This window comes from Neopelma chrysocephalum, unplaced genomic scaffold (genome assembly GCF_003984885.1).
Source record: "Neopelma chrysocephalum unplaced genomic scaffold, ASM398488v2 Primary Assembly neopelma1_274, whole genome shotgun sequence".
Classification (NCBI taxonomy): Eukaryota; Metazoa; Chordata; class Aves; order Passeriformes; family Pipridae; genus Neopelma; species Neopelma chrysocephalum.
Window position 1 is genome coordinate 744,071 of NW_020897936.1, and position 26,515 is coordinate 770,585.

The 26,515-nt window shown below is 41.9% G+C and overlaps 1 protein-coding gene across 7 annotated transcripts in view; it reads right to left on the bottom strand.

The window, feature by feature from the left end:
* The window catches only part of OTUD7A (OTU deubiquitinase 7A), a 122,473-nt gene that overhangs the window by 26,324 nt on the left and 69,634 nt on the right, over positions 1 to 26,515 (bottom strand). For 5 of the 7 annotated variants that reach the window (XM_027704421.1, XM_027704423.1, XM_027704418.1 and 2 more), the window contains 4 exons: positions 25,699 to 25,853; positions 11,908 to 12,049; positions 11,174 to 11,208; positions 8,574 to 8,792 (listed from right to left, as the gene is read on the bottom strand). In XM_027704421.1, coding sequence (XP_027560222.1) covers positions 8,574 to 8,792; positions 11,174 to 11,208; positions 11,908 to 12,049; positions 25,699 to 25,783 — 481 coding nt within the window. In that variant the 5' untranslated portion in view covers positions 25,784 to 25,853. Of the gene's footprint in view, positions 1 to 8,573; positions 8,793 to 11,173; positions 11,209 to 11,872; positions 12,050 to 25,698; positions 25,854 to 26,515 lie in introns of all 7 variants that reach the window. The other 2 variants (XM_027704424.1, XM_027704419.1) reach the window with 1 other exon arrangement.

The following is a 26,515-nucleotide window of genomic DNA, read 5'->3' on the forward strand; positions in this document are numbered from 1 at the left end:
CCAATTTCTTGACTTGCAAGCTGAGAGGAAATAGTGTCTATATATTTTTACAGTCTTGAAGTTAAGGTTAAATCCCCCAAACAGAAGGAAGTTCAAACAACAAATAAACTTCTCTCCATTAATAAGTTTTCATTACAAAATTATACTGAAGTTTATTTGTAACAACAGGTAACACATGTTATGGGAAAAATAATATAGCTGTTTAATGTGCACTCCAGTTACTTGTTCTGGATACTAAGAACTATGTAATTAAATTGCAATTAGTCAGTATGGGGTGACATACAGTACACTGTAAAGATGCAGAGCAGATCAACAGCTAAGCACATTTGGTAATCCTCGTGATTTTAGCAGCTGGTTTGTAAATGAACAACACCTCAGACTAGGCTTACTTAGTTCTAAGTTAAATATGCATCAAAGAAGCTTAATTTAAAGCACTATTCGACAGCCTTTGGAAATAAGGAGTTATCATTTTTAGCAACTCCTGTGTCTGAAATAACAACTTGCAACCTGCTTTTTGCAGAATGTTTTGGTGGAATCATGTTCAGTAATAAGTTATAGCAAGGTGCTGCAAAAAGCATAGTTAGAAGACCTAAAACCAGACAGACCTTAGGTAGGATTTAAGGCCATAATGAGTGGCATTGCTTTGCAGATTAACCAGCAGCTATTGGTAATAAATGTCAAAGTCTGCTGTTTATGAACATTTTGAGTAACGGAAGGTTTCTATAAAAGTGATCTTCCATCCAGTAGATTATGCAAAAAATGTTTGTGGGCTTGGTTAACATCATAAAGCTTATGGCTTGCTAAAAAATTAGCAGAAAGGGGTTTATTTTTGGATTATAACAAAAAAGTGGTGCATTTTCATTTTTCAAATCTAGTGCTTATAGTGGATCCCTGTAGGGACACAACAGGAAAGTGGAGCTTAAATGAAAACTGGAAACAGTTCTTCCTCAGGCTTTTTTCTATCTGCTTTGATAATACAACACTTATGGACAAAGTAGACCCATTTCTCACTCTTCCTCCCTCTGCTGGTCTCCTACTTCATCTTGCTTCTTACTTTCTCATAAAATTAATTGAATCTTAAAAAACACAATTTAAAGAAACTGATGTTATTTTACAGCAAAAATACTCTTGAGATTTAATGTAATCATGTTCTAGTACATTAAAATTTATCTCAGTGTTAGATCAAGATTAAAAGTCCTAGCCAGGTGTCATGGTTTAGCCCCCAGCTGACAACTAAGCACCCCCAGCCCTCACTCCCTGCTCCAGTGAGACAGAAGGGAAGGGTAAAAGTGACAAAACTCATGGGTTAAGGTAAGAACAGTTAAACAACTGAAATAAATTTTAAATAACAACAACAACAATAATAATAATAAATAAAGAAAAAGAAAATAAAAATAGGAGAGAGAAATAACCCCCCAAAAACCCACATGATGCAAATGAAAAACAACTGGTCACCACCAAGCAACCGATGCTCAGCCAGCTCCTGAGGAGCAGCTCCCAGCCAGATTTCCCCATGGTTTATATGCTCAACATGATGCCATGTGCTCTGGAATATTCCTTAGGCCATCTGGGCTCAGCTCTCCCTGCTGTGTCCCCTCCCAGCTCCTTGTACCCCCCCAGCCTCCTCCCTGGCAGAGCAGGAGAAGCTGAAAAGTCCTTGACTCAGTGTAAGCCCTGCTCAGCAACAACTGAAACATCAGCATGTTCCCAACATTATTCTCATGCTGAATGCAAAACACAGAGCTGTACCAGCTACTAGGAAGAAAATTAACTCTATCTCAGCCAAAACCAAGGTCTAATTTTAGATCAAGATTAAAAGTCCTATCCAGGTCCATGATCTGGCAACATACAGAGGGGTAAGACAGGAGCACACAATGTTGCCCTTTATTTGCATGATACTTAAGACTTCAGGTGCAAACTCAAAGGAAATGTTAACACAATCTAGTATCCTTCATGGCTGAAGACTGCCAGCTATTTCTGTATTCTGACATTATCCTACCCTGCACTACACAGCGTGTATCCACCTTGGCATGATGCAAAGCATCTCCTGGCTCCCCCTGCTCCCTGATCTGCAGGGCCCAGCAAGAATTCATCACTCTGATACCAGGTATTTCTTTTGTATTGTGTGCAGAGAAGCTGAGCCTCAGAAAAAGTTAATGTTGGTGTATTATTAATAGACACTAGACATGTTTAAGTGTTATTTTCATAAGCCTCCATGTTGCATTACAAGCCACAGGTGTGTTGTTTCTTGCAGCAGGATTTATGGGCAAAAATTGCCCAGGGAGCTTCTAGATGGTTCTAAGACCTGAATGGCTCAAAAAGAGGCAGTAGAGAACAGAGAACACATTTCAAGTATTTACAGGGGCCAGGCCTGGCTTTCAGTATCAGCCCCTTGAAGCCTTATGCCCTGGCACTGTACAAGGTAAGAAAGCATTCAGCATGATGTGCTCTGTACAGAAATTCACTGACAGTATAAACAAGTTAAAAATGTGCCACAGAAATTACTCTATGTTATGACTATCCCATAAAGAAGAAATACAGCATTGTCCTCCACTTTACCAAGGTCCATTTGTAATGGATTCCTTGCTCAAACATGCACATGGATGGTGGTACACGTACAGTCAACCAAATTCAAACCAAGCATGAGGTTAAAGAAGATTTAAAGAACCTTTGTAGAAACTCTGCATAAACCCTTTGCTCCCTCTTCACGTTCTCCAGCCCATATTTTCTTTTTTTCTGGTTTAAGCTGCTAATAATGAAATGGCTTTACAGATTTGGGAGTTTTCTTGTAGAATTAACTACCAAAAAGTTTCAAGGACGTAGCAAACAGCAGCTTAATATAACTTGCTCTGGACAGGGGAAAAGGAGATGCTACAAAGGACAAGACTCCTCTCAAGTGCTTATGTGACAGAGTTTGGCTGAAGTTTCACTGCAGAGCTGTGAGCAAACCACGGCCTCCAAGGCCACTGTGCATTTATCATAACAAAAATAAATCAGAATTCTTACAGAAAAAACGGAATATGAATTAAGAGAAAACCAAAGAAGGTTACAGATGGCAAAAGGTGTGAAATGTCATGTCACAGCTTGTAGAGTTCTACCTCAGATTGAGTGTGATTGTCTTTCAACACAATTCACTGTGCCATTAACAGCCCTCTTTCACACAGCCAAGCAAACCAGCCTTAGGCCAAGTCCTCAAAGGCTCTGACAGAGCAGACACTGCACTGAGGAAACCCCTCCATCTGTGCACATGGGACTCAAGGTCTGCCTTCCTGCACTGGCTGAACGTGTGGCTAAAGCTGAGACCTCGGATGGGTCTTCTTTTACTTGTGGTTGGGCATTTTGGAGAGCTTTCCCACGTGGAATCTGGAGCATTTAATAAACAATATTCATGCTGCGAGTTTTTCTTTATATGGAAATACTAAAACCAAGCTAGCTGATTATTTTCTTGAGATTGGTAAAAGCTTATTCAGAAACATGTTCGATAGTGGCAGAGTTAAATTGAAAAAATAAACAGTGGTACAGTCTTAAGAGACACCTTGCTTACACAAGCTCAGTCTCCCCAAGAAACCAGCCTTTCTGTCATTTCTCCAATACATGGGATTTCCAAAAATCCACCTCTCATCAATCCCCCAAGTGGAACAAGTCACAAAACAACACTTTCAGTTTCCAAAGCAAGTCTAATTCTGGACACCCCATAAACTTTTCAAAAGCAATCGTTCACCCCAAACACTCCCCGAGTCCCCTCTGGAGCCCACCAGCAGTAACTCATGAGAAGCTCAGGGTGTGCACGGGACTGCCCGGCTGAGGCAGCACAGGAGTTCACAGCCCACTCACAACAGTCAGACAGCAAGAGGTGCTGGAACCTCAGATCCTCATGTCAGCAGGGCCACTTCTACACTTCCCGTGTTTCTGACATGACCAGCTTTGTTTATTCTTAGTTTTAGGTCTATACAATAAATGTGCACTTGCAAGTGTTGATGCGAAGAAAATGACAAGAACAGATTTTCTATGTGGGCTTATAATGCTCATTCAGTGTCTGCTGACATTTTAAAATAAAGCATTCACCAATACATTTTCAATGCTTCAGAGAAAGGAGCTCTCTCCTTAGCCTAGATGATGAAGTCAGCTTTGCAGTGGCATCTGCAAGGCTGCTCATGTCTACTTGTGTCCTTGAAACGAAACGTCGAGCTGTGCATGTGGAAATGAGCAAAAGTGAGCAATGAAATAAAAGCTTCTCTTTCAGCCTGGTGCATAAGGAACACAGACTCTGTGCCCAGCTACTGACTGGAGTGCAAACCAACATCCCTGGAGTGAGAGGGCACAGAAAGAGATGCCCAGGCCTGGGTGGCTGCAGGTACCAGACCCTGGGCTCAGCTGCCTGCAGGGAACTGCACATCCACTGCTACAGCTTTGCTTCATCAGTCCTTTCATAACCTGAGCCAGACTGTTTTCTATGACATCCCAGCATTTATCCTGCTCTGTGATACAGTATTTGTCACTCAGATCTGAATTACACAAGCCTGGAAAAATCAGGAAATTAATACAGCTCTCCTGTAATTACAGTGGTTGCTGTCCCTGCATGTACTGTGTGAAAATCTGTTAAAAACTCTGAGATAACAAAATGTTTCTACAACCTTAGAAGACACACATTTTTCTTTAACAAGGCTTGATTCTTAATGGTTTGAAATCAAACATTTCCATAATTTTGATGGATTGTTTTTGAGGACATGGAACCCAGGCTTAACAGCGTATTGCTGTTTGCTTTGCTTGTAGCTGTATAAAATGCTTCTTAGAAACAAACATAAGCACAGAAAGAAAAGAGTAGGAAAGCAATTCTGGGATGTTCATACAATGTACTTTTAACTTTTGTATTGAATTTTATTTCAGCACTGCAATAGAATTGCTTTTTCTTTTAATTAAAAACACTGTGTTAGACCAGTTGTTCTTCTGCCTGTTTTTTAAACTCATGAGTACAGCAGCAGTTTTCATAATATCTCCCTTTTGTATCAACCCACACATTAACAACACACAGGGGAGCACGTGTCTATAATGAAAATCAATTTGCTGCAGCATAATATTTAGAATTATAAAACTCCTTTCACACAGACATCATTTCATATTATCAGTATCTCAAGACACTCTCTGTCAAAACCCCACACCATTACTGCAAGAGCACAGAGATCAGTCTGCCATTGCTTACAAGCTGAGCTCATTCCAGTTCTGGCAACTATCAACTGCTGAGTTTGTAAGATGGACAAAACCTCAAAATGTTTTTATGAATGTGGTGAATTCTATCCTCTAAGAGGAATATTTGGAAAGCAATCACGTAAGGAGTAGAGGGTACACTGGAGCAGTGAGGAGTGAGTAAATCATACTGCCTTTATTTGAGCCTTTCCTTTATAATCTCAAATCAGGAATTTTGCTCTGAGTTTCTATACAGAGAGGGTGTAACCTGAACATCCTTTCACCTACAGATGCAATGGTAGCAAGAGCTTAAGCACATAAAGGAAAGAACATAAAAACCTTACAGGCTTTTACAGACATCCAGACAACACGTGAGACCTTCTGTTGGTCATGATTCTGCTCTCCCAATTTATCCTCTGGGAGTAGTAAGCTGTTAGTTCCCAACAAATTTCCTCCTCCTTTTGCCTAATCAGCTCCTTTTCTTTTTCTTTTCTCTTGAAATTCCTGCTGCTATACCAAGCACAGCCCTCTCTTCCTTTAACAACATCCCCAACCTCAGCTCCAGAACCTGCTGTCCTTCATGGGCTTGGGGTTGGTTTGAAGGGGATTTTAGGCCCTTTGCAGGGAATGCACCTTCTCTCCACTTTTTATGTCATTGACCAAACCATAGGCAAACTCTTGGTAGGAGACAAAGTCTACTGTTAAGTGACTTTCCTATTAATTCACTCTCTTCATTTTGTACAACAATATGTCTAAAATAGGCAGGAAGTAAAAGGAAACTGATATCTTTACATCTAAAACAAAGACGAAAGGTCTGTTTATATGAAACCTTACATGATTTTCTTAAGCAAATTGTTTGATCTGTTTAACTTACTTAAACTGCACAACTGTTTCCCAGGAAGTTCCACATTATTTGAATGAAATACAAGTAAACTAAGTCTATGTAGGCTACAAGGATACCTGTGATCAAAACCACAAGTACTTCAAATGATTAAGACATCCCTGGAGGCTCTGGGGATGAAGGGACTTTTCCAGTGTCAGTCAAGTTACTGCCCTAATTAATGTGAAGAAAAGAATAAATGATTTATTCTAATTTTCAGAGAGATTTGAGAGAGGAATGCTACGAGGCAGCAAATTTGGTAGTTTCTGCAGCCCTATTTCAAGTTCAAAGCCAGCCAGCTCTCTGTGAATTAGAGTTTGTCAGCTCTAAATTCACATATTCTCTGATTTTAAGGTCAGAAAGCCACTGTGATCCTCTAGTTTATACTACATCTAAAGGCTGTAATTCCACTGAAGGTGGTAGCTCAAAAATGGTACCATAGCAAGGGATCTTCTGAGAGCCCTGTGGAATGGGGAGGGTTTGGCAGAGCTGTCAGAGGAAGAGCCATCCTGTTTTTCCCTGTCCTCCTTGGGTTAGCTGGCTCTTAGAGAAACTGGATATGTTTTCTAGATAGGTGACTGACAATCTTCAATCTTCATACTTCATAGTTGCCTGGTGGCATTTCTACCTTATTTTATACTTTCGTTTCTCCTAGAAAAAGGCCTTCTGAACACTGGGGTTTTTTGGTTGTTTGCTAGTTTTGTTGGGGTTTGTTGTTTTGTTTTGTTTTTTCTTAAGTATTTACTGTTTGATGCTATTGTCTATGTCTTGCTTTTCAGTTACCAAAGCCAAAAAAAGAGCCCATGACAATACATTGTAAGTACTCAAAGTGACACTAGATTAGCAAAGGTCTAAATACTGCAATGCAGTGCCCTGACAAGGGGCAGTTCCTCAGCCTGAGCTCACACGGTGTGACTGGGCACCAAGGTTTGAGGATGAACACTCAGATCAATCTATATAGCAATCCACACACACACACAAAAAGCTACTGTCTGTTCAATATCCCACAAGCAGCCATGAAATCTGGTTTTGGAACTCCTTTAGATCAGCAGTTGGGCATTCCACACAGATGTGTTCATTTCATGGTTCATTAATACACCTGATGTTTGATAATGCACAGATACTAATTTTAAATACCTTTCCCCATATCCTTTAAAACTGGCTTAAAACTTTAAAGTACTAATAAATCTGAATTAATGCTAATATTAAATTTCTTCCCATTTTTTCCCATGGCAATACCGAAGTATTGCTTTAAAATTATGTCATTTCTCATTACAGAATAATAATTAAGACATAAAATACATATCTAAAAACTCTTCTCTCAAGCTGCAACAGAATTTGAAGATGTTTCCTTTGACAGTCATTGCTATGTAAATTTCCTCATGAGAACTGGAAGTACCAACCCTCTCTGACCATCCAGATTCATGTACTTCTCTATCACATGACTTCCACATCAGTCCTCCTTTCCTTCCTCTCTCAATTTCTTTATTTTATTAACTAAATTTGACAGCTTTCTTCTCTATGATGTGTTAAAAGAAACAGAGGATTGGGATAGGTGTTGTTTTGCAAACAGCACATTATTTGCTTTTGCTCTCTGGCATTTATTCCCCATGCAGGATGTGCAAGCTCCAGAAGTGAAGCATGACTGGAACTGTCAACCAAAAAGTGGGGCTGCCCAGCTGAGAGATGGAGTGTTCACCCACTGCTGACACCTGGAGTATTCACCCACCTGCTGACACCCCAGTGTCACCCACTGCTGATACCTGGAGTGCTCACCCACCTGCTGACACCTGGAGTATTTACCCACCTGCTGATACCTGGAGTGCTCACCCACTCACTCATGACACCCCAGTGTCACCCACTGCTGACACCAGTATTTGGTTGTGCATTTCACAATTTAAACTTCACTTTGCCTAGATAAATAGTTGTACAAAAGAGCATTTTGACCGAGGTTTTTTTGTCAGAACTTCACATGGCTTTGCTACCTTCCCAAGTATTAAGCTAATTTTAAAAAAAAAGAACAGATTTTTTCTAAACTTAATTTTACTTATCCCTTGTGTTGGACTCTTGTACACTCATGAGGGCAGATCTCTAGTCTTCATCCACCTGCTGACCCCCCAGTGTCACCCACTCATGAAACCCCATGTCACCCACTCTGGCCCCCCAGTGTCACCCACTCTGGCCCCCCAGTGTCACCCACTGCTGACCTCCCAGTGTCACCCACTCTGACCCCCCAGTGTCACCCACTCATGACCCCCCAGTGTCACCCACTCATGACCCCCCAGTGTCACCCACTCGTGACACCCCAGTGTCACCCACTCATAACCCCCCAGTGTCACCCACTGCTGACACCTGGAGTATTTACCCACCTGCTGATACCCCAGTGTCACCCACTCTGACCTCCCAGTGTCACCCACTCTGAGCCCCCAGTGTCACCCACTCTGAGCCCCCAGTGTCATCCACTCTGAGCCCCCAGTGTCACCCACTCTGACCCCCCAGTGCCACCCACCTGCCTGCTCCAAGGCCACCATGGTCGCCTGCTCGATGAGGTCGCGCTCGATGAAGCTCCTGAAGTCCTCGCTGTACACGCTGAGGTCTGGCAGTTGGAATGTGTAGATGGGCATCTCCAAGGGAAACTGCTCATTGCTGCAGTCGTTTGCTACATGGGATCGAGCCAGGGACACTATGGCTGAGCTGGCATGGGAAATACCTCTGGAAAGGCGCTTTTCTGTGGAGAAAACAGATATTGCACCTGGAACACTGCATGGAAAGCCAGGCAACAGCAAGTCTGGGGAAGGAACATTCGTTTCACTGAGCAATTTATTCCACTTGTTGCTTGCTACCTTTGTTGGTTATTTCCCTACTGTACAAGATTGCTTAGTTCCTACTACAGATCCCTACAGCAAGTCATAGGAACTTGTCTCTCCCTCTAGCAAAATGGAGAAGCTGTAAAAGTAAAAAGATACGAAGGACAAGTATTCCTATAAATTTTTTTTTAATGTATCTTAAGTTTCCGAAGATTCATTGGAAGAAAAATTTAATGGCAGACATATGATAATGAATTAATGTTTACAACTCCTAATCTTACTTCAGCGTTCTACAATTGCTTCTTAGTGAATGTGCCATAGTCAGAACAATCTACCCAAAAGCACTTTTAGCATCATAATGCTGAATTTAAGACAAACTCAGTTCTTATGGATATGTGTTTTCTAAGATCCTGATCCATATAAATAATACATAGGTTAAAAAGAATTAGGAAATAACAAGCCCGGTACAAAAGAATGCCTTATTTTATCAAAACAACTATGAGCTGATATCTTATACTGAATTTCTCTCTGGACAAATGCTGTGAAAGGAACAGCCAGGGTCATCAAAGCCAGTGTTACATTTTTGCATATGCAGAAAGCTTCCTGGTGGGATTTATATGATGATAAGTTAGATAATATTTTCACTGATTTTTCTTGGAAACCTTTATCGTACTGGAAGCTTTTGTAAAAAATTATTTGGTGAAACTTCACCTTGGTAACTTCATAAATACTACCATAAACTAGCCTTTAGCCATTACCTCTCAAGCATGCACAAAGCTGTATTAAAATATGTTCCTGTCCTTCTACGCCTTCAGAATAAGGCAACAAATAACCTTACTTAAACACAACTTAAGCTAAAAGTGTTTTAAAAACATCTCAAACTGACTAACGTTTATTTAAAATTAACTTTCCTGGAGTTTGTGAACTTTTGGTTCTCAAGTGGATCAAAGTTTCTCTAGTTTTGAGAGCTAAATTACACTCCCTAAATTATCCTAAATCGAGGGAGAGGGTAGAAAGTTTGATTACCTTTGCATTTCTTTCTTCTCTCTGTAAATCTCAGCTAAATCACTTCAGGAGGGGAACTGAACTACAGGGCAGCACCTCCCTTTGACATCCCCTTGCTACCACTCCATCACCCCCTCCCAGCACAGCCCAACCCTCACCTGCTGGCTGCATCCTCCCCTCCTTGGTCCATAACAAGACCTTTCCCTTCTCTGCTCCTCCCTCTGGTCCCCCATGGCAGAGGTGGCTCTCTGCCCATCAAGTCCTCAGTTCCTGGGTTGGCAGCCAAGTTATGTCAGTGCAGGCATCCTAAAGCCAGCCATGCCCTACACCCCCTGCTGCACCCCCTAAAACACCAAATGGGCATTTCAGTGTAAACTATATCCCTCTGAGGATGAGGGGACACAGTTTTATCCACTACAGCATGCTGCTCCTCCTCCCTTTTTGTGCTCAGTGCTTTTAAGGAGCCATAAAAAGCCCTGCAGTTCCTTTTCTTCCCAGGGAGGTTAGCAGTTTGAAAAAAGCTTTACTGAAACTCCTAAGTACTGGTGCTATTTCCTGTTTAATAGGGGGGAAGAACCAGCAGGAGAAGGGAAAACCTTCTGTTCCTTTTAATGACTGCATAGAAGCCATCCCCAGGCCAGTGCCATTACCTCCCTACATGACAAGCTGTCAAGACCTGTAGATTTATTTTAGTGCAAACTACAGTTCCTTGATAAATTAAAAATGCAATCCAACAGTCTGAGAGGGTGAGAGAGATGAAATAAAACCCATAAAAGGTCTGCAAACAAAAAAGCAAATTCTACTGCTTATCATCCTGTACTGGAAATTAACTGCTACATTTTTCTTAAGGTTTCAATTTCTATTCAGCAGGGGATAAGAGGCAGTCCTTATTTCTGTGCAAGTGAAAAAGAGTGAAATTTTAAAGCTGAAATTTATTCACAGATTTCATACACCCTATTCACATACTGTAAGAATGCAAAGAGTGAAATACAGGGGGGTTAAACCTTTTTCTGTTTCAATAAGCATAGAAAACTACATACAATAGTGGTCTGTGACACCCTCTAATTAATTCCTTTTATAAGTACCATATTTTGTACTTTAACCACACATTAAAATAATAACTTGCAGAACAGAGGCCAAGCTCACAGTCACCAGAACATGACAAAAGGCTGCAGAGCAGCTCCTGAACCCTGTGACAGTGACACAGTTCACATGACGGGGGGACTCCCCACTCTCTGCAGACAAACACAACGAGCCCTAAATGTGCTAGTCCCCGAGAGCCCAGAGCAGAGCTCACCTTGGGCTGTGTCATCCTGCCTGTGTAGGCAGGGCAGAGCTCACCTTGGGTGATGTCATCCTGCCTGTGCAGGCAGAGCAGAGCTCACCTTGGATCACATCATCCTGCCTGTGCAGGCAGGGCAGAGCTCACCTTGGGTGATGTCATCCTGCCTGTGCAGGCAGGGCAGAGCTCACCTTGGGCTGTGTCATCCTGCCTGTGCAGGCAGGGCAGAGCTCACCTTGGGTGATGTCATCCTGCCTGTGCAGGCAGAGCAGAGCTCACCTTGGGCAGTGTCATCCTGCCTGTGCAGGCAGGGTTGCTCACCTTAAACTGTGTCATCCTGCCTGTGCAGGCAGGGCAGAGTTCACCTTGGGTGATGTCATCCTCCCTGTGCAGGCAGAGCAGAGCTCACCTTGGGTGATGTCATCCTGCCTTGTGCAGGCAGGGTTGCTCACCTTAAACCGTGTCATCCTGCCTGTGCAGGCAGGGCAGAGTTCACCTTGGGTGATGTCATCCTGCCTGTGCAGGCAGAGCAGAGCTCACCTTGGGTGATGTCATCCTGCCTTGTGCAGGCAGGGCAGAGCTCACCTTGGGTGATGTCATCCTGCCTTGTGCAGGCAGGGCTGCTCACCTTGGATCATATCATCCTGCCTGTGCAGGCAGAGCAGAGCTCACCTTGGATCATATCATCCTGCCTGTGCAGGCAGGGTTGCTCACCTTGGGCTGTGTCATCCTGCCTGTGCAGGCAGGGTCGCTCCCGGGGCAGCGGGGCCGTGTTCTCGGGCTCCTGCCGGCAGGGCCTGCCCTCGTTGAAGGCCTGGGGCAGGTTGGCCGTGTGGCCCTGCCGGAGCTGTTCATAGTCGCTCAGAGCCGCCGTCAGGTCCCAGTTCTTGCCTGCAAAAGAGCAAAAGAACACCGTGCTCAGGGCTGGATGCAGTGGATGCACCCGCCCTCCCCGCCGGGCTGTGAGATCCTACAGGAACACAGCAGTGCTGGGGGAACAGTGCCAGGCCTGCTGACTTGGGTAAAAGGCATCCACTGCTCTCCTCTCATCCACAAATCCAAAATCTATGACCCTTTATCATACAAGGCAATCAAGGACTTGCCTTGCTCTGGTTCAAATGGCTCAAAAGTAGCAATTTAGGATGAACACTAAATCCCACTGAGAGGGAGCAATCATTCCCATCTGTGCTGTTGTATTAATGATAAATAATAATTAGGAGCAATGATGGGCAGACATGAGTGATAGTCTTATAGCCCCAAAGAGTGAGAAACTTCCTTATCTTTGTATTCACAGAACAGCAGAACGTAAATGCAAAATACTTCAGGTCCCTTTGTCTCACACATCAGAACTTGCTCCCTCAGAGGCTTTAAAAGCTTTTAGAAAGCAGGTAATGTAGGACAGTGCTCAGTAACAAAACATGCAGTGAGAGGACTCAGGCAGTGGTTCCATGTCTGTGTGAGCTGCTCATGGAACCTGCCAACACAGAATCCTCCAAAAGATTTGCTTCCCAGCTTCCCCCTCAGTATATTGCTCTGACCAACAGCCACAGAATGCAGGCTAATATCCAGAGGTACACAAGTCTGCTTAGTACAGGGGGGGAAATGGTATTTGTCACTCATAAATAAAAAATACTGAAGTGTCTGCACGCTCTTTTCAAAACAATCCTACTAAGTTAAAGTACGTAGATGTTCACCATTCTCCAAGTACTCGTTTCTAATTGCAAAATTGAAAATATTTAATAACAAGAGAAGAGACCCTGCAAACTATATGAGACTTTCACAGCATTCCACAAGTGCTTTTTCAAAGGTAACCTGATTCTGACTAATACATGATTTATTACACCAGAGTAGGTTGTCATTTTAGGTATTTTAAGAGGCTACATTACCTGAGTAGCAGTTAAAGATAACTTATGTGCTTACACAAAGGAGATAAGCTAAATATAGTACAAAGCAGTTTTAAACAGATAAAAGAAGAGTCTTCTACTGTTACAGCCATATCTGTGAAGAACAAAAACCTAACTTGAAGAAGGAAAAAAATAACATAAACAGCTGTTACCTACAGGGTTGAGCAAAACTATCTTAGGTTTTGAAGTACTAAACAAAACTATGAAAGGAGAACTGGTATCATGGAGCAGGAATGTTACACATCCTGAGCAGTCCATCCTATAAACCTCCATGTCAGTGAGAGAACTGTTATATCTGGTATCTGAAATCTCCTATTAGAAAGTCTGTAGGACAAAACGTAAATTCAGTGAAAATTGTCAGAGATCAGGAACAAGCACTTGAGTTATTGCCAGCATTTTTTCACTTCAAATCCCATGTAGATTGAAGGCTTATAATGCAGTCAGGGCTCTGCTCTAACTATACTTATCATCTCAATCAAATTGCACAACCCAAACATCCAAGAATCGTGAGTGTGTTCCCAAGACTGATCTGATTCCATATCAGTGCCTGGAGCAGGGATTGCTTTCCTTTGGTCCCGGTTTTAGAAGGCACTTAAAACACATCTTTGAATTCTTCTTAATCATGAGAACAATGAAGTAAAATTTTTCTTAAAAAAGTGAAAGTGACAATAAATACAATTCTAGGAAATGTAGCTTTAAACAAAACAGTATTATCTGAGTATTGGCAATGCCACAAGTCCAGGGCTATGTGACCCCCAGCAGCAGCCTGGATTTATTCAGTAGAGATGCTTGAATGACAGACCTACACCAATGCAACACAACCAGCATTTCTCCCGTGTCAGGGCATTCCCTACAGGTCTCTTGCTCAAGATTTTTTCACGTTTAAATTCTGAAGCTAAATAAAATCCCTGTGCCTGTGCTGTAAGTGAAGCTGTGTGACAGGGCTTTGATGTATGGAACAGGAAAGCAGAAAATCAGCAGACTAACAGAAACCCTGCTGCCCTCAGTTTTAAGCCAAATGCAATCATCTTATATAAAACCTCTATCATCAAAATTACATTCAGCCTTCAGAAACCAAGCTCACAGTGTGTTGCATTTAAAACTAAATTGCACAGTGACTCTTGACTTACACTCCATGGTACACTGTAGCAACTGAACTTCTGAAACAGACTTGAAACCATACATAAATTAAAATGTCTGCATCTAAACGTATCTTAAATAGAAATATTTTATTTTCAAATCTCTCCATCTCTCTAGAGTTATCCCCATCTCCTGAACAAAAGCACCAATTCAGCACCAAAACCTTAAACTTCACAGAACCAACACAGGAAATGATCGTTGGACTCACTTTCCCCAAATTTGCTGGAGCCTCCAAGTATTGAAATGCAAGAAAAACATTCAACCAAATTAGAGAACATATTAAGCACCGTTTCACCTCCACGAAATAGTGGTTTTGAATGCCAGGCACCCTAACTGACCAGCAGAAGTGTTTTCAGCTACTCTCTGTACTGGAAACATGGAAGCCCCCTTTGTGTCTCTCATTTTACTTTATGTTTTCACAAATAAAAATGGCAACAAAGCTTGAAAACAGGACAATAACTATGGATACATCTTGCACTCTGCATGCAAAAAGCCTTAAATCCAGAGATGTCCAGAGCAGATGATCTGAGCAAGGATTTCCATCAGTGTGACAGGGCAGGTGAGAAGGTTTCAGCTGGAAGTTACTGAAAAACTAGCAAGGCTTGTGACTGTGGAGATTAATAGAGCTAACTCTGCCTACCTCTCCTCCTTTAAACTTTGCATACCAGAACTTCTGGATTTCTAAAGCTGTATCTTATTACATTACAAACTAAGTTCTGACAGAAGAAAAAAACCCTGAGTTATGCTGGGTTAGAAATGACAAAAATAAATTCATATAACATGGAAGTCAAACATATCTAAAGCCTTCTGGGGAAGGTTCCTCCTCCCAGCCTTGCTGCCCAACAGGTTTCATCAGCCCTCTGGTTTCAGCAGGGTGCACACAGTCCCTCTGAGTCCCCAGATAACAGAGGAAGTCTTCTCCTAAGTCCTGTTTGTGTATCTCCTCCATGTTCTTCTCTGAGGTCTCCAGACCCTGCTCCTCACCCAGCTCCCCTCTCTGTCACATCTCTCATTTTCTCTGCCATTTCCTGCATGGACCCCCAGCAGAAAGGGTCAACCTTTCCTATCCCCCCAGAGGTTACACCTGACATGTGCCCTCCACTGCAAGGCTGAAGCACAAGTAACTATCTTGCATAGTTTCATCAATTAAATTAAGTAAAACTTTTTGTTGGAATATGATGAACAAAACCAACACCAGACTGTTTTTCAGGTTGTCCACTGGCTTTTTTCCACTGTTACTTATCTGATGCACCCTGCTGTTCACTGACTGCCAACCTCTTTGTTTATGACATATTGTTGTATTTTAAAAGGTATTTCAGAGGCATACCAATGTTATTTCAGTACATACAATCACATCAGATGGCAAGTCACTGGTACCACTGTATGCCAGTAACAATTCAACTGCTCCAAAACAGCACCAACACAGTGGGTTTACAGTTATGGTCAGAGAACCATTCCAGAACCATTCTAATGCTTAGAGAATCAGTCAGCAAAAAAGCTGGAGTAGCACAAAGCTGGTTAGGAAACACAGGTAGTGAAATCACGATCAGGATGCTGGAACAGAAAGAACAGAAAGAACACTCTTACTGAGCAATTGTTTCCTGAACAGCTCCATGTGCTGTGTGAGTCAGCAGGTGGGAAATGTAACAGGACTAGAAGGTCTCTGCTTCAAAACCAAGTCTTTCTAGTGTGGAGGAAAAACAAACCAGCAAAAAGTAGTGCAGCTGAGTAAGGAATGGAAGATACACTGTGGCTGAGGGCTGGTACTGAGGTTTTACTGTCAGAGATAGCAGACACCTACATGAAAGGGAAATTCAAAAATAAACACAAGCACACTGCGAAGTTTCTGTCCTAAATAATACTTGCTTAAATAACAACAGAAGGTATTATCAGCCTGAAGAAAAAACAAAGGCTTAGATGAAACAATATGTGGTCTAAGGAGCCACTTATCCGTTTCTGTCTTACCAGCCCAAACTGGATTAGCAGAGGGTTAATAAAATAAATGCTAAAGAACAGCAAGAGTAGGACTCACCTTAGAAGCATTCATAAAATTATAGATTCATAGAATGGTTTAGGCTGGAAGGTCATCTCGTTCCATCCCCTGCCATGGGCAGGGACACCCTCCACTAGCCCAGGTTGCTCCAAGCCCGTCCAACCTGGTCTTGGACACTTCCAGGGATCCAGGGGCAGCCACAGCTTCTCTGGGCAACCTGTGCCAGGGCCTCCCCACCCTCACAGCCAAGAATTCCTTCCTAATATCTAACCTAACCTTGCCCTCTTTTGGTTTGAAGTCATTTCCCCTTGTTCTTTCACACCAGGCTTTTGTCCAAAGTCCCTCTCCAGATCTCTTGGAGCCCCTTTAGGTACTGGAAGGGGCTCTAAGGTCTCCCTGGAGCCTTCTTTTTTCCAACAGCCCAAATTTCTCATAGCAAAGGGGCTCCAGCCCTTTGAGCATCTTCATGGCCTCCTCTGGACTTGTTCTGACAGGTCCATGTTTTTCTTATGCTGAGGGAGCAAAGCTGGACACAGCACTCCAGGTGAGGTCTCACAAGGGCAGGGTAGATGGGGACAATCCCCCCCTGGCCCTGCTGCCCGTGTTCCTTGTGCTGCAGCCCAGGACAAGCTGGATTCTGGGCTGCAGGAGCACATGGCTGGGTCATGTCACCTTCTCATGCACCAACACCCCCACTCCTTCTCCAGGGCTGCTCTCACTCCATTCTCCACCAGCCTCTACTTGGGCTTGTCTGGACCCAAGTGCAGGACTTTGAGCTTGGCCTTGTTGAACTTGATGATGTTCCCACAGGCCCAGCTCTCGTGCCCATCAGGGTCCCTCTGGGTGGGATCCCTTCCTCCAGGGTGTCACTCACAGCACAGCTTGGTGTCACAGTGCTGAGGGTGCCCCAGTCCCACTGCCCATGGCCCTGGCAAAGATGTCAAACAGCACCAGTCCCAATCCCGACCCCTGAGGACACCACTTGTCACCATCTCCATGTGGATATTGAGCCATCGACCACAACCCTCTGGGTGCCACCATCCAGCCAATTCCTCACCCACTGAGGGGCCCATCCATCACATCCATATCTCTCCAGTTCAGAGACACGGGTGACATGTGGGACAGTGTCAAATGCTTTGCACAAGTCCAGGTAAATAATGTCAGTCTCTCCTCCCTCACCCTCCAACGCTGTAACCCCAGAGCACTGTTACTGAGCCTTTGGGTTTTCTGCTTTGTATTGCTTTGGCTCAAACAGTGTCACTTAGTGGGGCTGTAACAGTTAATAAATCCATTGTCTTACACTTCTTAAATCAGATATAATAAAAAAACTAGAGGACATTTATCATTCATTAGTAGAAAAAGCAAGTATGTGACAAACACAGTCCCTCCACCAAGCTTTCAAATATCCACCTACTCCAATATGTTAAAAAGAACATTTGAAAGGTCACCAGCAATTCTTGATTTAACAGTAAACAAAACGCTAGAAAGGATGCAATTTGAGATATGGAACTAGGAAAGACCTAAATAAGAACAACAATGAAGGAGAACTTGCAGCAACAACATATATATACACACACATACAGGAGTTCAGCAAAGGAAGTTTTAAGAAGGGCAAGAAATGCTGCCTAATGAGAAACAGGACACACTGACCCAGTGGAATAAAGCCATTATGGGACAGCATCAACTGAGAGGGCAACAAGCCAACTTTCAGGTAGAGAATAATGATCTGAGGAAGGCACTGAATATCAAGACATTATCTGTGAAATGAACCTGTAAGTGCAGTTTGAAGGCAACACAGAAACACCCTGGGCTAATGCAAAGAAGTCTGGTTTTACAAACCAACTGCTAATAAAGCAATCCACAAATGCAGTTTAAATGCAGTCCCTTCTTCCTATTTGGCATGAAGGAGATTTACAAATACTAACAGGCACAAGGTAAGAAGAGGAACTCAAGACCAGCTTTATTCCTTCTGAAAAACTCATCTGCAAAACTGGGACAGAATTAGACCATAGGTTTTAAACCAAGATTTAACTTTGGTCCATGTTCTCACAGGAAAAAAATATAGCAATGTAAAGATTTCTCATTTTCTGCTAGAATCCAAAGTCGCTTAAAACTGAACAGGCAGCTGGAAATGCCCGTTTTGATCTCTGTCTAACGAGATGTTGGGAGCAGCTCAGCTTCCTCTTCCCTTTGCCAAGCCTTCTACAAGAGAACTAAAAAAAGGAACAGTCTGAGGGAGAGGAGAATAAGGGACTATTTTTGGGGAGTTGTTTTGCACACTCAGTCACATGAGTGTACCGTAGATTTCTCTCTCCCTCTCTATTAATGACATGCTTTTCTTTGAATTCTGCTTATATTCACTGCTTTTTGAGGAGGCTGCATTTCTGTCCTGTTCCATGGGGTCAGTCTCCTTGACTGCTTCCATTTCCTGACTGGAAAGCCACTCTCCCTGTTTCTGAATTTATGTTCAGCTATGTACACCTCAATTAAGTGCTGTCTGAAGCTGGACAAAGACAGCAATTACTTTGATATAATGGTGAAATACTACATCATTTATATGAATAAATTAAACCATTTATACAAGTCAAAGGGCAACTTTTCAGTTAAATATATTATTTTTATGCATTTTGTATTATTTTTCTTCTTCTCTTATTTTATTATTATTGCCAGTGAATTTCACAAATCCTCCAGTACCCGATGGTTGCCTACACTGTTAGCATTTTAAAGGATTTCATCCTATGCCTTCCCCCTATACTGCCTGCACATCTGCTCCTTCCTGAAAACTGTTTTTTAAGTGATTTATCAGTAATCTCCAAGTTCATCCCCACCTACAACCCTGGCACTGTAAACCAAATACAGCACAACTGGTTTTAAAGATTAAACTATTTTCTTTAATGATTTTCTTTCTGCCTTAGGCCACATTTTAAGCAGGTTATACTTAAAAACTGCAGCATTACTGCTGTCCATGCATGAGAGAATCAAGGTGCCAGCCCAGACTATCCAGAAGAGAAAGGGACATGCCCTCCTCATTCCTGGATATTGGGGAAGTTGGAGCTCAAACAGCTGGAGAGAAATCCACTCTCTGCCATGCAGAGCTGGCAGGTTTGGCTTGAGGATTTTCCCAAAGCTTAGTGAGGGAAAGAAGTTTTCCCACTGCCTTGAAGGTGCCCTGGGTCTGGCTGCCACAACAAACCTGCCCACACAGAGATGGCACCTGTAGAGTCCTGCAGCTGATCTCCTGCCTTCTGTGCTGCTGAGCTGAGACAGGTCTGAACTCCTGGCCAGAGCAGCATTCAGAGCCTGCCAGCTTTTCAAACTATTCTGCTGGGATTTTTGTTTCTTTCCCCTGGGTCACACTTATTGTCAAACTGTTCTGTCAGCATTAACCCCTCGAGGGAGGGCTTTTATTTGAGCCTGAGTTCATATAAACCAGCAAAGGTTGAGAGGGGAGACCCAGTGAGGTTTCACGAAATGCACTGTCCTCTCTCCACCCCCTCACATACATAAGGATGATTTCAGTTCTTGGGAGCACACAGGCCAGGTGAAGTTCACCACCTCAGGAAGTGGTGAACACTGTCTCAAAGAGACAGAAAATGAATCAGATGAAAGACTTGGAAGCACCCATCCAAAAATGACAGCAAAACTGGAAAATAACATTTCTAAGAAATAAATGGTTTAGCACATGCATAGAATCCCCTAACACAGAATTGGCACAGCTAATGATACAGAGTTGAAATTTATGAATATTAATTTACAATTAATTAGAGAATAGCTCTAAGCACCTTAATAAATATAGAAGTCCAATATTAGACTTTTTTACCACATAGCCATGAAAATGTTTTAAGTTGCTCCTTTTTCCCCAAATGTAACAGCACAAGGCAGGAGCATGCTCTTGGACTTTATTGGAAGTAAAAAGACTTCAGATCACTAGTCTTTATCTTTTTAACTGGAATCAGGGGGAAACAAAGTATGATAAAATTTTTCATTTAGTTTTTATTCTTACTTTTGATTAATTCATAGATCTGCATTAAATTGCCCCATAAATTATTCCTGTGCTGGACTAAACATATGAAGCAAAAATGCTGGTCATTAAAATCAGTACTGAACACAGTTAGCTTCAAAGATTGCAACTACTACCACGTGAGCGGAATTATTTTTAATGATATATATCAGTGTATGATTAAAGGCTGAATATGTATTGTCAGCAATCAAGAGCTAAACTATTAATCACTGAAAAAATAAAATGGAGGAAAAAGGAAATGAATCCCAAAATCAGACAGAGAGGCCTGAAGCAGTGGCACTGGTGACCTGAGCAACCAAACAGCATCAAAAGAGGATCTCCCAGGTCACGATGAGTGAGGAGAACAGACAACCCCATTCTGATGGGGAGTTTTGCCACAACCTTAAATATAGAAGTGAACTCCAATTTTTTTTGCTTCTCTGGAGTTCCTACTTTCAAGAGTGAGGTTAATCTAATGAAAACACAAAATGCTTCTGCATTTAATGGAAAAACTCTTCTACAATAATACAGAATATGTCCTTCTATGCCCCAAACTATGTCCTTTCTAAAAATTATCTGATTGCCTTTCAACCATCTAGTTTCCTATAGCTAGTAAGTTCCTTATGAAAGACAGGATAATAATACCAACACTCATTAAGTTTTAAAAACAGGGGGTTATATAGTTTTGAAGAATACATAGGGAGAAAGGATTGGTAATAATCTTGTCCTGGTGCATAAGATTCATTGTGAGATTTAAATGCAATTTTTAAAAGCGTTTTTAAACTTAGGAAAAGATACAGAGGTTCACACCATGCTCTTAGAGCACAAGATCAAGTTGAAAATGAAGCCTTTTTCTCAAGGAATTATATGAAAGGCTGTTAGAGTAAGATTTACAGTGATGGGAACGCTCTTGTTTTCAGGCAAGTTGATTGAATAAATCTGTTGTGGGTTTTTCTGGAAGAGAGACAAACTTGTGCAGTCTTCTTTCCTCCTAAATAAGAGTGCACAGAGACAGGATCTCAGGTCTGCAGGTCTGTAGCAGATGCTTTTGATACAAAGTGATCTGCTTTAAGCACATCTGATTCCTGAACCATCACACTGTGTAATGTCACATCCAGTTTCCCAACGAGCCAAATGCTGCTGAGAGCCAAAGCCACTGTCCCAGTCACTCTCCACTCTGATTTGCTGACATATGTGGTGCTCATATATTCTCCCCCAGCCATGATTTTATTATCTGGTACAGTCAGCAAAAAGCTTTTGCTCTCCTTTTATTTGCATAGGGACATACTCATCCTTCTTTGGTTGATTTGTAATTACTGAGATAAAAACATCAGGATTTATGATATCTTGGAGATGCCATGAATTTGAGGACACTCATCTGTTAATGTGCAGGCTCTCAAAAGGTAATTACTGCTGGGTGTCTAAAGTCTCTACAGGATGAGAGATAAAGGTGTAAATAGCTCTTGACCAAGTGCCCTCCCTGGAGTCCTAAACAAGAAGGATGAGCTTTGCAAAGTCTTGCAATCATAACCAAGCTGAAAGAATTGTCCTTCCCCTTTTAATAATTCAGCTGTAATGGTAGCTAAAAATTGTGGCAGGGCTGGAGGAAAGCTGTTCTTTCAACTGAAGAGAAGGATGGAAGTAGTCTGGGAGGTCCAGGACAGCATCCAGATGAAGAAAGCAAGGAGTGCTGAGCAGAGGAAGAAAAAGCCCTTCAGTACAAAATGCAAACAGAGGTACCAAGAGGAACAAGCAACCAAAACCAAGCCTGAAGTGTCCTGTGCACGAGACACTGGCAGTAACCAACAGAGCAGTCAGAGCACTGCAGCTTCTGATGGAGGGCAGGGTGGGATGTGCACACTGAGCAGCTGAAGGACTCAGCCCAGAAACAGCTGGCTCAGCTCTGGCTCAGGCACTCTGTGGGCACACACAGATTCCCACTGGGACAGGCAGGGGCACATGGGAGCCTCCTGAGCAGGGAGAAGATGCTGTTTGAGTGAGCTGAACATGGTCCCCAGGAGGGGACTCCTCTCATGGTCTCAGCTGCCTTGGGTCCCCACCCTACACGTGGCCATGCACTGACTGGGATGCTCAAAAACAACCGAGGGGAGAAAGGGGAGAGAAGGGTCTTCACCTTTAAACCTATAAAGTCACTCTAAGCTCTCATTACACTGAGTTACTGAGCATCCACAGCACAGAAAGGGGAATAAACTTTGATTTGGGTTTATATCTTTAATAGATGCATATGAGTAACAAGGTAAAGGACTTTGTGCTATCAAAACCTCTGCTTGCAAACATCACCTGTCTTTTACAACGTGCTAGTCACAGAACTCTACATGACTATAAATTAACATCCTTTGTTATGCCTATATTATTGTTTAGCACAAATGGAGTACATTTACAAAATACATTCAGTCATAAATATCACCACTGTTATAGTTAGGAAAAGGCTTAAGTTTTGAAATATTTAGATACCATTTAATAATAAAAATCACTGAATCAATCATATCACATAGTTCTATGATTTCTCATGTTGTAATCTCAACTTTCAACTGTTTTGTTTAACAGCACAAATGGGCTGTTTATAAATCTACCAAACTATCAAAATAAACCAGAAGGTTCTTTGCAATACTCAAGAAAAGTCAAGAAAACCCCAAAATTAGGAGAGATGACTTACTAAAGTGTAGGTCTATGTATTGTTAAATGCTAAGCCCCTGCTGCCTCCACAGAGCTTTCTACTTTGTCCAAGTCCATATATGTCATTCCCACAACTGTCACACACAGAGCAAATAGGAACTAACTACAAATAGTCTTTAAATCTCAATGACTAGTATTTGAAAAGTTGGAATGAAACACAATTTGTGCATTGGACAAATACAAACTAAGCCATTTCTAATGCAATTTTATCCACCAATGAATTGCTGATTAGACAGATACAAGGCTTTCCTAAACACAGACATAGCAATGTCATGAAAATAAAATTAATTTCTTAGGCAGAACTATGAAAAACAAATTAATTTTTAATTTTGGTGCAGTTTCAAAAGTCTGCATTCACATCCATTTACAGAAGTGCATGATAAAAGTTCTCATATCATTGAATAAATGCCTTTCAGATTTTAGGTCTGTGAAATCTGAGTTCCCTAAGAGTTAAACAATTGTAGAGAATTCTAAAATTACTGACTTTGAAATGTCAAACCAAGCATAGACTTAACTACAAACTCCCTGTGCAGTACTAAAGCAAACTTGGCCAAAAATATAAACAACAGCATATGCAATATGATGGCAAAAAGGCAATCTCTGTACTGAAAAAATGCATACCAAAATAGCTAATACATACATACATTCTTTATACATTCTGTATACATTGCTTTGAATGACAGAGAAAATTGAGAGACTGAAAGCGAGACTTGCAGCTCAACATGTTCAGCTTATCAAAATTAGATACAAAAGCAATTGATTTATATTGTTACTTATTTTAAGATACTAATAGCTGACAAAAATAACCAGACACAAATAAATTAGAATCAACACGTGTATGTATATACATATTTTTTTAAATCTCTTTGTCTCTTCATTTCAAATCTGGAATGGACACTTACTGAAAGATATGTGTCAAGCAAACCAGAGGAATGTCTTAGTGAGACAGTGAGACAAGAAGCTGTGCTCAATAAAAAGCTCAGTGGAAGAAAACTGCAGGGATTTTACCAGCAGAATAGGCAGAGTATGGAAACATCAGCTGAGCCCACATTCAGGACAGCTCCTGGCAATGTAGAAAATCTTTATGCAATGTATAGATTCATACAACAGTGTGTATTTAATTCACCCATTTGTTGCCAGGATGAAGAACACATATATTGTGCACAATAATGTCCTGCTACATCCACAGCACAAAGCAAAATGATTAGTATGTTAAGATAATTGGATAAGGAAGCAGAAACTCATATCCTTGATTAGCTACAGGATCGTGAAATTGAAGAAATTTCCCCAAAAAGAGGAATAAAAGAAACAGTATTAGCAATGGCTCTGAAGGAGAGGTGTCACTGCACAGGAGCATGATGTGAACATTCAGTTTGAGCAAGTTACAAAACCAGAAATTGTGAGCAGGTCAGAAGGAGTGAAGGGCTGTGGAGCCACAGGAGAACTGCCCAAAACTTGTGATGACATGGAAATTAGGGTCTACACTAGCAGGGCTTTTTTGGCTCGGATTTCACTGTGACAGTCACTTTTGGGGCTACACACAACCAAACCTCTAAAGTTCTGGAAAATATTTGTGCACACTTGTTTTCAAACTTTGATTGAAACTACAGGCCTCAGCATTGCAAGCCCAGGTACAAACATTCCCTACAACCTTGTGCACCATGGGGTGGGGGCTTGCTCTTCTCAAGATTACTTTGAGAAATTCCTGTGTAGGAGGAAATCATTTGGGTTAGATGCATGTGTCTATTAGCCTGTCAGAATAATAAATTGCTTATTGCTTCTCTCTTTGTAAGTATGATGTGAATTTATAAATCTACAGAAATTAGAAGTTGAACATAGAAAAATTCTATATTTATTTGGAAGCATTACCCTTTATAACAAGGAAAATAAGTAACTCTTCTGAACCACCTCTGATCTGTAGGAACTCTTTTTCCAATTTTAGCAATGCTCTGTCAGCACAATAACTGACAATCTGTCCTGACATTGCTGGGAAAACCTTCTCATATTCTTTTTCAAGACCGTCAGACCCAGACAGACTCAGGGCTAGAATGACAGGCTGATCGAATCAGTCAGACAAAACAGAGGGTTCCTAAATATAGCAAGCCTGTGCTGATATTCCCAGCAAGGTATTCTGAGGTTTTAGTACATATAACAGGTGACTGGGAAATTCTGCAGCACTGTGTGTGCCTCTGTGTTAATAATGTACCACACTTTATTGCTGAGACATGAACAAAGCCAACCTTTACAAAATGCCTTCAAATATCAATGATGTCTTTCCACTTTTAAGCCTGTAAACCTAAACCAACTACAAATAAATAAATAAATAAATAAATAAATAGACACAGTCATTTTTCTGATATGGCTTCTGAGATGTTTTTCAGCATAGTCATTTGACTCCCATAGTGTGAAGTTCACATATGCATATTAATCACTGGGCCCCAAAAATATCTCTGGTGTCTCTATCACTTTACCATAAGTCCCTTCAGACTAAACTTTCCTGCTTTGCACATTGAGCTAAGAAACTCTTACAACTATTTTCAGGCAGCTGAATATGACAGAATTGACCTCCCTTGCACATAAACATTTAGGGAATGACTCTTAACACACAGCAATGTAACATTAAGAAGTTTTTAAGGCTTTTGTTGGAAACCCCTGCCTTAGTATAATCTATGGCCAGCTTGTTATGAGAGTTGACTTAGCAAGAATACTAAGAAATACCTGTTTCCATGGACCAGAGTTCTCTTTTTATGACTGGTTCTTGCCTTAAGCAGTGAACAGAGGAAAGGGCTGTGTCCCAAAACCTTACCTTCCAGTAAGTCTCTTGCCAGACCTGGTTCTGCCCCTGTGGACCGAACAAAGTCTGACAGGACTGCATCCATATCAAGAGTCATGTGCTCATCCAGAGGTGCTGCCAGACATGCAGCAGCAGCAGGACTCGCTGGTGGGCTACAAGGAATCCATCTGCCAAGGAGAGACAGGGGTCAGAATGTACTCCAACGTGATGGAACCCACGTTGTTCCTCTCTTCCCCAAACAAGACTATTAAAAATGCTAAAACATTCATGTTACAGCATATTAAAATAAACAGCATTTGTCATCCCTCTCTGCCTTAGCCCAGAAGCTGTCCATCACTCACACTGAAAGGTTTTCTCTATCTTAACATTTCATATTTTTATTGATTTTTCTTATGTGCAGCTTGTAAATAATCCTGCAACTTGGAGACTCCAGTTCAGCAAACCACAGGCTCTGTTCATTAAAGGCACAATCACCACATCATTGTCACTGCTCATAAACTGAGATTTAGCAAGTATTTAAATGCCTGGCTAGCCTAGAGCTCCTCTGCCTTCCTCATACTAACACAGATACAACAGAGCTTAGGATTTGTGCTTTTATTTGCCTTGTCAGTACAACTTCTGTCATTTATAGATTCTCCACTGTCCTGGGTCTGGCTGGGATGGAGTTAATTTTCTTTGTTCCTTCTCTGGAGCTGTGGCTGCAGCAGCATTGATAACAAACACATCAATATTGTATCTCTGGGGCAGTGCTCACACAGACACAGCCCTTGGCCGTGTCCTGCTCTGCCCCCACAGTGGCTGGGCTGGGGGTGGGCAGGAGGCTGGGAGG